We start from the raw sequence: 11,192 nt of genomic DNA, 5'->3' as shown, positions 1-11,192 counted from the left end.
AAAGGAAATGAACAGACACTTCACCAAAGAAGACATTCAAATGGCCAACAGACACATGAGGAAATGCTCGCGATCACTAGCCATTCGAGAAATGCAAATTAAAACCACAATGAGATACCATCTCACCCCGGCATAGAGTAAATATTCTTTATCATGCTAAAGGTAAACTATATTTTGTAAGACTATCAAGAATGAGTATCAAAATTTACCAAATATGTTTAAAATATCATGATTTTTCTGCTCTTCTATATTTATGAAATGATTTATATTGAGTTTTTGTAATTTTTATTCTAAGCTTGCTATATTTTGGCTCCTAAAGTTCTAAGAATTTAACACTTATCGTCACAAGTATGATTAACCTAGAATTTTCTTTATTCTATTGTCTTTGTCAGACTTTACAATCCAGATAAATTATTTGCTTCATACAGTTAGGAAAACAAGACTTGATATTTTGTCTATAATTCTATATTTAGAAAATATTAGGTAAATAATAGATGATCTTTGCATATCTGAAAAATAGTCCAGTAAAAGTCAGGACTAGGTCCTTTTCTTTTATGGGAGCTCTTAGATGAATTTTTTTCTATTCAAGTTTCATTGTCTGATTGTGCCAGTTTGGGCCCCTCCGCATTTTTGTTAAAGTCATTTATTTAATTTAGGTTTTCCAGTTTATTAAAGCAAGGTCGTATATTATCTTTCTTAACAATATTTTGCTATTCTTTCTGTTGGTTGATGTAACTCCTTTTAAGTTTCCAATTTTATTCATTTTAAATGACTACCCCAATGGTTTGCCAGGTTTGTTGTTATGCTTGAAGAATCAACTAAGCTTTTTCTTGGCGCTTCAAATTATTTTAACAATTTCTAGTTTATTTTCTTTTTAGGTTGAAGTTTTCTGTTTTCTCCTTTTCTAACATATTTAAAAATATTTAGACATAATTCCTTATAATCCTCATTTTCATACTTGCTAATATAAGCAGTTAGATTTCTGAATTTTCCTCTGTTTTCTTTTTAGGTGTTATCCCAGAATGATCAGGTTAACGTCTATTTTGATAACACTATAACACTCACTAACATTCAGCTTGCAATTAAGCTATGGAAATTATGACAAAAAATTTTTTCAGATTGCTAAATTATTAGTTGAAAATGTAGAGAAATATAAAGATAATAACAAAAAGTACCTATAATCCCTCACCCTTGAGATAAACACCCCTAAATCAGAAATAAGGAGCCCTGGAGGCTCAGTGGTTAACAGCTTGGCTGCTAACAAAAAAGTCAGTAGTTCAAATCCACCTAGGAAACCCTATGGGGCAGTTCTACTCTGTCCTATAAGGTCACTATGAGTCAGAATGGACTCGAGGGCAATGGGTTTTGGATTTTTGGCGGTGCAATGGTTAAGCACTTGGCCGCTAACAGAAAGAGAGAAAAGACCTGACTATCTGCTCTTATAATGCCTTCGGGGTCATTCCGACTCATAGCAACCTTAGGGGACAAGGTAGAACTGCCCCATGGGCAGTGGGTTTGGTTTGTTTGTTTTTAATCTTTAGGGAAGTAGATTGCTAAGTCTTTCTCACACTGATCCCCTGGGTTTCAACGCCTATCTTTTGGTTAGCAGCCAAGTACTTAACCATTGTGCGACCAGGGCTTCCGCCTGTAAAGATCATAACCTATGAAACCCTATGGGGCAGTTCTGCTCTCTCCTATAAGGTCACTATGAGTTGGCGTTGACTTGAGAGCACACAATAGCAACAACAACAACTGCAAACTGTGAACTCTGTGAGTCTATTATGTTTTCTGAAACCCACACAATTGACATCAGGCAGGCAGCCCAGAATGCCAACTGAATGATGAAGTTGGTGTGAAAATAAAAATTAGGCAAGTTTGAATCTAATGAGGATTTTTAGAGTTGACTATATCATCATTCAATGACACTGTCTCTGTCTCTGAAAATCTTCAAGTACCAAACACCTGAATTACACAGACTTTAAAGAATACACAAATTTATATTACTTTAGGACTTAGAACCCCTCAGCATTTCCCTGCCTCACATACCTGGATTTTTCAACCTTGAGAGCTGTATTCTTAAAATCAGTCTTTTCTGCAGAGGTTATGTCATCCATCTCTTCATGTACATTTGCCTCATTTTTTTCTGGAGTTAAGGTAGTTTGGAAATGTCTTTCACCTTCAAAAGTCAGCGTTACGTTTGAGATGGTGACATGTTTGGAGGGTCCTTTGGGCTCATTCTTAGTTTTTATATCTCGTAGACACCCAGTCCTCAGAATGTTTTCATCTTTTGCCTTTGAAAACAATAAGCAACAGCAAATTGGGTATTAGAAGAGCATCCTACGGAAATAGATTATTTATGCAGTGTTTAATAAAGTGATCACTCATTTCATTCACATGTGCTGAGTGCCCAAAGGTGTGTAGGTGCAATAATGATGGAGGGAGGCTTGGGCGTGGGGACCACTAGGAAGAGCAGAGGCTGGTGTTGGAAGGCGGCTCTCAGGTTGGGGCTGGGAGGCCTGTCCTACTGCTGCCTGACACAACGCACTTAAAATCTCATGTTGTTTCTGGAGCCATTGAGGCTGGATGAACACCTGAAACTACTGCCCTGAGATAATTTTTAAACCTTAAAGTTCAAAACAAAACTTTTTCCAGAAGTCAGCTTTGAACCAAGTAACAGTTTAACCTAATTAGTACAGGATGTCTGCCTTCAGCATTGTGCTCTCTCAAAGATTTATCTATGCAGAATCAAACTGACACAACTCATCTCGAAAGGTTAGATGAGAAGCTTAGGGGTCAGTGACTTTACATTAATTGTGGTGGAATAGTTTGGAAAAGAATAGCACTTGCTCTTCCTCAGTGTTGTACATTTAGGTTGTTTCTGTGTTTCCATTATTTCATTATTATAAACATGGTACAATTAACATCTTTGTAGCTAAATGCTCTGTCTTATTTCTGATTAAGTCCTCAGGAAAGATTGCTAGAAGTACAATCACTGAGTCAGAGGGTATTAACATTTTTAAGATTCTTGATTCATTATAATTTCAAGAACGTTTGTACCAATTCTCACCCCTACCAGGAATGTACGTGAGTTCCAAGTTCACCATACCTTTACTAATGTTGAATTTTTTTAAATTAGCAGTGTCATAGATTAATTTTTTTCTAAATACACATTTCTTTGGTTACTAGTGAGTTTAAACATTGTTTTACTATACTTACTGTTTCTTCTTCTGTGAAATACTTATCCTTAGCTTTCACCATTTTTCTACTGTGGCCCTACTGGAGGTTTTTCAGCAGTAGTCTTCAAACTGACCTCTTTAACTACAATCCATCCTGCCATCAGATCAATCTTTTACACATACAGCTCTTCATGCCCTTACACAGAAGCCTTTGGTGGCTAAGGCTTGCCCAAAGAGTGAAGTCCAAACTTCTTAATTTGGCATTCAAGGGTTGCAAGTAACTTCCTAATCCTGCATTCTAATATTCTCCATATATGTTATGCTCCAGCCTAACTGAATTAACCATTCTTAGATATGGCTCTGTGTTTTTTTTACTTTCTGGCCTTTTCTAAAGCTACTCACTTCTTTCAGTTTTTTATTTTCCTCCTTCCAACCTCGTCTTTACCTACATAAATTTCATTTCATCCTTCAAGGTACTGGGTCTTTTTATATACATTTAAATCTTAAAATAACTCTTGCATCATATTAATATTCTCCTTTTAGAGACAAGGAAACTGAGCCTCATGTAAGTCCAGTGACTAGTCTAAAGTCACTCAACTAACGTGCAGCAGAGTAAGATTCTACCTGGGCCTTCTAACTTAGATTCCAGCATCTCTTCCACCAGACCATGACTTCCTGATACTGGGTAAAATCTGATGGCAAGAACGGTCACTGCCTATCTCAGGACATCTTCTAACAACTTTATACTAGGTTCCCAGGGATCAAATCTCATTATTAAAATTAGGTCAGTTAGAGGAGGCAATCTGGTAATCAATGTCAGTCAGCTAACCAAGGAGAGTGAACTTGGTTGTCATTCTTGTTCTTGATTATTAAAGAATGAAAGTCCAAACATCAGAAGCAACCAAGATGTCCTTCCGTAGGTGAATGGATAAACAAACTGTGGCACATCCATACAATAGAGTATTATTCAGCAGTAAAAAGAAATGAGCTATTAAGCCACAAGAAAACATGGAGGAACTTCAAATGCAAACTGCTAAGAAGCCAGTGTGAAAAAGCTACATACTGTGATTCCAACTATATGTCATTCTAGAAAAGGCAAAAATATAGAGACAGTGAAAAGATCAGTGGTTGCCAGGGACTCCGGGGGAGGAGGAGAGGGATGAATAGGTGGAGCACAGGGCATTGTTAGGGCAATGCAAATATTCTATATGATATTGGAATGTTGGACACATGACAATAAGCATTTGTAAAACCCCATAAGACTGTACAACAAAAAGAATGAACCCCAATGTAAACTATGAACTTTGGTTAATAATAACATTATCCATATTAGCTCGTCAATTGTATCAAATGTACCACAGGAATGCAATATGTTAATAATAGGGGAAACTGTGTGCAGGGGAGACAGGGCATATAGGGGTGTATATGGGAACTCTGTACTTTCTGCGTAATTTTCTGCAAACCTAAAACTGCGCTAAAAAATAATATATATTATATATAGAATGAAAATCTTCCACATCACTTACCTTTTCCTCCTCCTTGGCCCTTAGTATGTCCTCGTTTTCAAACACCACTGTGACCTCTGACCTGTTTGCGTCATCAGCTATGTCTATGACTTCTGTGACTTCCGTGACGATTCTTACATCTGGGGTCTCTGTAATCTCATTTTCTGGAACATCTGTGACATCAGTGACGTCGGTGACGTCTGTGAATTCTGAGAAATCCACACTATCCATGGCACATGTGGGGTCTGTGCATGGATGCACGTAGGGGGTCTGCAAAGCCATGAATGCTGCAATATCCATGATGTCCACAGAGCCTGTGATTTCTGTGCTGTTTGTGATTTCTGAGAGGCTTGAGACTTCTGATACTTTGGAAGTTTTGTTTTTCTCCTGATTTAAGAGGGCAATGAGTTCCACCCATTGACAAAACAGGGCTTCCTGTTTATATGCGGGGGCGCAGAGCTGTAGGTAGTAGGCTCGACCACTCACCAGCTTTACTTTGAGGCACATATTCTTAGCATCATGCACAGAAAGAGTCACAAATTGCAGAGGAAGAAATCTGCAAACAAAGGCAAATGTAACATCATCTGGAGGTCTAATTGTAATAACACCCTTCATTTTATACTTTGTAGCAGTTTGAAGAATGAGACTTATGACCACAGGCTTTTCTCCTAAACAGGTCTGAGTGGAGGAAGGCATGAGTGGGGCAGTACCTTACTGTGGTCTCCATGTTCCCAGGTCTAGTTCTTAGCTTTTGAGGCTCTGGACTTGGATTTTTAGTACACTGAGAGATAATCAGGCTCCTGTGGGCCATGTCATCTTAATCATACTCCTAAGACCCCAATGTACTAAAAAATTAGAATGTCATAGCTAAATAATGGATTGGCCCACAAAATAAAGAACATCACCCATGAGTACTGTGCTCTTTTTAAACAATCATCTATACGAGATCAAATGGTCAACACTTACTTTAAAACAAAGATGAGAAGGTAAAGGGGAAGGGAAGATAGATTAATGGAAACCGAACAACCAGAAAGGCAATAATGAGAATGTTCGTGCATTGTGTAGAATGCAACCAATGTCACTGAGCAATTTGCATAGAAATTGATGAATGGGAACTAAGCTGCCGTATAAACCCTCACAGAAAACACAATAAAGTATCACTGAAAAAAAAATTCCATGTCAACTGTTATGGATTGAATTACATCTCCCCAGAAAGATATGTTGAAGTCCTAACACCTGGTACCTGTGAATGTGCCTCTGTTTGGAAATAGGGTATTTGAAGATGTCATCAGTTAGGTTAACACAAGGTCATACTGGAGTAGGGTGGGTTCTAATCTTATATGACCCCGTCCTTATAAAAAAGGGAGAAGATGCACAGAAACACAGAGAGGAAGAACGCAGCCGCAAGCCAAGGAATGCCTGGAGCTACCAGAGCTGGGATAGATTCTCCCTAAAAGCCCCAGAAAGAGTCAACATAGCTGATACCCTGATCTCAGACTCTCAGACTCCAGAACTGTGAGATAATAAATTTCTATTTAAATAAGCCACCCAGTTTGTGGTATTTTCTTATGCTGCCCTAGGAAATGAATACATCAACTATTTACCATGAAAAATGATCCTATTTAGTTAATCCTACAAAGTTGATGCTTAGAGTAGGGATTTGCTCAAGATTATACAGCAAATTCTTGGAAGAAAGACCCAGTGATCTGCTTTCAAAAAAATCAGTCACTGCAAACTGTAGGGAACACAATTCTTCTCTGACACACACGGGTGGCTGTGAGGTGGAATCGACTCAAAAGCAGCAGTTTTTGTTTGTTTTTATACAGCAGGTAAGTTGACTGAGAAGACCAGAGCTAATTCTGACGGAAGGTGAGGATTGGAGCAGGGTGAGGGGCATGTTCTAGGGAGGTAGTTTACTATAGGCTTCGCTTCCTGTTATTTAAATTTAATTTTGAAAAAATTAACCACCTGTTTGACCACCAGTTTGTGTAAACGTTTCCCCCAATTTTAAGGATGCAACTCTTTTGTCATTCGCAACAGGGATTGCAAGCAGTGGGTTGCTCCTTTGGAGAAATTGTCAGAGTTTTCATTTTCAGCTCCTAGGGGAGGGGAGATAAAACACGTTTTGTGTAAGATTCTTAACCTTGTTCTTTTGTAACTCACCTGGTGAGCACCAGTTTCTCTGTGGAAGGAGATGTCAGGAGACTTTCAAACGTGGGTTCTGTATCTTTCTGGGCAGTGGGTGTCAGATGTGCCAGGAGCATTACGTTGGGGATCTTCTGGGTGTGACTGGAAGAACAGATGCCTACGGTCACCCAGTTGGCTCGGTTATGAAGGTAAATGGATTCGCCTCTCCTGTTGACCTGAATGCAGAGAACGGGAAGAAGAGTTTTCTGGTCAAGTACATGGTCTCGACAACCAGAGCAGTGTAAGGGAGGAGAGGAAATAGAGGAGAAATGAATCACAATGCATTTGTTCTTTCACTTGTTCATATTACTTCTTAGAGGTACCACAGTGAACAGACAGGCACAGTCCCTGGCCCATGGGGTTCTACCAAGGAAGGCAAACATTAGACAATTAAGTACATATATATATGTATACTTTTTATTTACTTACATATCATACAATTCACTCAGTGTACAATTCAATGGTTTTCATTACATGCAGAGTTATACAGCCATTGACACAATCAATGTTAGAACACTTCTATCACACCAAAAAGAAACTTCAATTGCATCATCTCCATTTCCCCCCAACCTCCCCATCAGCCTTAAGCAACCACTAATCTATTTTCTGCCTCTATAGATTTGCCATCTTCCGGACATTGCTCATGAATGGAACCATACAATATGTGGCTTTTTGTGTCTTGCTTCTTTCACTGGGCATAATGTTTTCAAGGTTCATTCATGCTGCAGCATATATCAATCAATACTTATTCCTTTTTATGGCCGATTAATATTTCATTGTATGGATATATCACATTTCATTTATCCATTCGTCAGTTGACGGCCATTTGGGTTGTTTCCATTTTTTGGCTATTCTGAATAAAGTGGCTATAAACATTTGTGTACATGTTTTCGTGTGGACATATATTTTCATTTCTCTTGAGTATATACCTAGGAGTAGAATTTCTGGGTCATATGGTAAACGTGTTTAACCTTTCAAGGAACTGTCAGATTGTTTGACAATTAAGTACTTAAGTATGATTTGAGAAGTGTTACCGAGTCCAAGTTCAGGGCGCTATGGGAGCGCATAACAGGGGACTTGACTTAGCTTAGACTGGGGATGAGTGTTGGTGAACGTTTAACAACTGGTTCTCAAAAAACATATACATACACACACACATATTCCAGTTTATTATAAATTTTACTGATATAAAAGATGAGAAGCACAAGTAGTAAGATACAATAGTCTTTATTTTAAATGCCATATAGCCAACTTATTCTCACAGAAGTCCTTACTGACTTTTGCCAAACTCTTACGCCTGTAACCTCAAAAGCATAAATGTTAATATTAGTAAAATAATAGAAATAATGAGTTTTTAGTATTTACTGCCTTTGTTTTGAAGATAATTTATTTATCAGTGTATGTAATCTAATTTTTATAATGGTTGTGTTTAATGACAGAGCAACTTTGCAGACTTCCTGAACACTTAACTATCAGCCAGCTCCATCCAGCACTCCCTAGAAATAGGGTCCCAGAAGTCTCCCCCGAGGAAGGGACTTCAAGCTGAGACCTGAACAATGAGGGAGAGAAACTAGCTGTATAGGGAGGAGAGTTTTCCAGGCAGAGGAACCAAAATCAAACCAAACCTGCTGCCGTAAAGTTGATTACAATTCATAGCAACCCTACAGGACAGAGTAGAACTGCCCCATAGGGTTTCCGAGGATCACCTGGTGGATTCGAACTGCTGAACTTTTGGTTAGCAGCTGTAGCTCTTAACTGCTACACCTCCAGGGTTTCCAAAACTCTAAAGCCCAAGAATCTTGGCCAGTAAAATCTCTGCCAGTTGGCAGAAGAGGAAACTGGAAAGTGGATAGATAGGGATGTGAAGGAAGCCAGGAAGGGGTTACGCTTGGTTTCTCGGCCATACAATAACTGGTTCAATTGAAAAATGAATCACTTAACAACCACTACGTTCAGAAAGAGGTTGTTGCACAATGTTGATTACCTGCCGAATGACATGGCCTTCTTCTTCCTGATTAACAGAATCCTGATTTTGTCCACTATCCACCCTCAAGGATGGTGACCCAGCTCAGGGGTAAATCCTGATTAACCTAAATCAGTCATGGTGATCCCAACCCCCTTGCTAGCGATTGCTGTCAGCAGGGGCATGTGACCCAGGCCTGGCCAGTGAGACACAGAGCAGACCTCCTGGTGGCTTCTGGGAAAGGCTTCCCAGGCCTCACAAAGAGACACAAGGATGAGACATATGTTTTCTGTTGCTGGCAACTATCATTGTCTGGTCTGGATGTGATGTTGGGAGGGGAGCTAGCTTGAGGATCACAGAACTGAAAAAGAGAACTCGAGTCCTTAATAACTCCCTGGGAGTGGGCTGATACCCCGTAGCTTTTTCACTGTATGTGAGTTAACTGGTTTTCCTTTTCATTTAGGTCTGTTGGAAACCCTGGTGGTATAGTGGCTAAGAGCTATGGCTGCTAACCAAAAGGTCAGCAGTTCAAATCCAGCAGGCCCTCCTTGGAAACTTTATGGGGCAGTTCTAGTCCATCCTATAGGGTAGCTATGAGTTGGAATTGACTTGACAGCAACAGGTTTGGTTTTTTTTTTTGGCTTAGGTCTGTTGAGTCAGGAATCTTGTTAGCTTGGTGCCAAAGACATGTAACTGAGAGGGGTTGTGTATCTTGAAGGGAACAACTTATCAAATTATGATACGGAGCCATGCCCAGTCTGCAGACTCTTAACTACCTCCCTGGGTGTAGTGCAAGCACCATGTAATTTCATTAGAGTGCAAAAGGTAATTTGAAAAGGGTACAAGGAGAAATGTGAAAAAATAAAACAATTACCAGCAGGAATGAAGTATGAAGAAAGTAAACCACAGCAAGTCAGGACTTATTACATGTGTTCTGGGGGCATCCCCTGAACATCCGATGTTTTTCGAGGCTTTACTTCTGCTGATGGCACACTGGAGGTGATGAGGTCTTGCTAGTAACCAGGTATCAGTGTAGAGAACATGTTTATGGAAGATGAATTTTCCTTACTTTTTGAAGAAGTGTCTGATGTCCTTCCTGCCCCGTCTCTACAGAATCAGCTGAGTAGCTAGCTGCTTAAATGTATTGGAGTTAGAAGTAATAGCTTAGTGTTTAGTGTTAGGCTTTGATGTGGCATTTGTATGGAATTTGGGAGTGTACCCTATACCATTTAACTCATTTCCTCATTTCTTGTCTGAACATTTTAATGCTGAATGCTTAGAGGAAAGCTAGAACTGCTCCCACCTGCATTGAAACATACATTCTTCTGACAAGGAGACTTTTCTCCACAACACTATTTGACAATTATATTTTCCCTTGAGTCAAAATTCAGTTTAATCCCTAGTTATGTCACAGATTTTATTCTTTAAAATGTCTTTTAAATCTATGAAAGCAATTACCTGAATGGTTTCCTGTGGCAGGATATTCTAAAAATCACTGTAATCCCTTCATGTAATTTTGGAAGATTATGATAGAATGATAGATTATTATGGTAGCATTAGGACAGAATTTCTTGATAAGGGTTTGGTGAGAAAATTTGAAACAAAGTAATTAGACTTTAACAGTATGATTATTTTTGATTGTTTAAGGCTCCAAAACTATTCCCTTTAATTGTACCACACATTCCCTTGCCATATTTAAAACAATTCTCCCCTCAAACTTTTCAGCTGTCTTTGAGAAAATTAATTACTATGGTTCTGGGAAATCAACTCAGAGTTTGAGTGTTATTTACCTGGATAAAAGTGCTCTCTAACATGGGAGGAGATACGAAAGGGGGATACTCTCCTCCATCCAACATATTTTGAAGATCCCCTGGATCCTGGGACTGTGGGATGTAGAGGTCACCTGGCTCATCCGTTTTCGTGGTAGACATCCTGTTGTTCTTCTTCATTGTGCTTACAGACGAACATAGAAAATTGAGAGAAAGGAAATACGATTACTGGATATAGAGAGAATTTAACGGAATAATTGAATTGCCTCATTCGTTCATTCAATGAATTTTATCAACACACATGATATCCCAGGCACTATACCTGGCACTGGAGATACAGCTAAACAGGAGTGATAAGATTCCTGCCCTCATGCAGCTTATTCTCTATTGGGAAGATAGATTGTTGTTAGTTGCCGTCAAGTCAGTTCCGACTCATGGCAGCCCCATGTGTGCAGAGTAGAACTACTCCGTAAGGTTTTCAAGGCTGTGACCTTTGAGAACCAGATCACTAGGCCTTTCTTCTGAGGAGCCTTTGGGTGGGTTCAAACCGCCAATCTTTTGCCTAGTAGTCAAGTGCTTAATCATTTGCACC

General features: G+C 39.2%; 1 protein-coding gene across 1 annotated transcript; it reads right to left on the bottom strand.

Moving 5' to 3' along the window:
• Positions 1-2,012: 2,012 nt before the first annotated feature.
• GARIN2 (golgi associated RAB2 interactor family member 2) lies at positions 2,013-10,828 on the bottom strand. Its single transcript, XM_004371106.2, has 4 exons — positions 10,622-10,828; positions 6,845-7,044; positions 4,703-5,237; positions 2,013-2,291 (listed from the first exon to the last, which is right to left on the bottom strand). Exons 1-4 carry the CDS (start codon positions 10,778-10,780, stop codon positions 2,013-2,015), a joined length of 1,173 nt encoding a protein of 390 aa, XP_004371163.1. The 5' UTR covers positions 10,781-10,828.
• Between the last annotated feature and the right edge of the window lie 364 nt (positions 10,829-11,192).

The sequence above is a fragment of the Trichechus manatus genome, unplaced genomic scaffold (assembly GCF_000243295.1).
Source record: "Trichechus manatus latirostris isolate Lorelei unplaced genomic scaffold, TriManLat1.0 scaffold00010, whole genome shotgun sequence".
NCBI lineage: Eukaryota > Metazoa > Chordata > Mammalia > Sirenia > Trichechidae > Trichechus > Trichechus manatus.
The sequence above is the reverse complement of the archived record's forward strand: the minus strand, read 5'-3'. Positions and strand labels throughout refer to the sequence as shown.

Bases quoted from the DNA above. Each gene is read 5' to 3' on its own strand.
- GARIN2 (XM_004371106.2), bottom strand. From the start codon at position 10,780: ATGAAGAAGAACAACAGGATGTCTACCACGAAAACGGATGAGCCAGGT. The intron at 7,045-10,621 runs GTAAATAACACT...CTCTGCATTCAG, and splicing joins TAGAGAGCACTTTTATCCAG to GTCAACAGGAGAGGCGAATC. The intron at 5,238-6,844 runs GTGAGTTACAAA...CTTTGTTTGCAG, and splicing joins GAGAAACTGGTGCTCACCAG to ATTTCTTCCTCTGCAATTTG.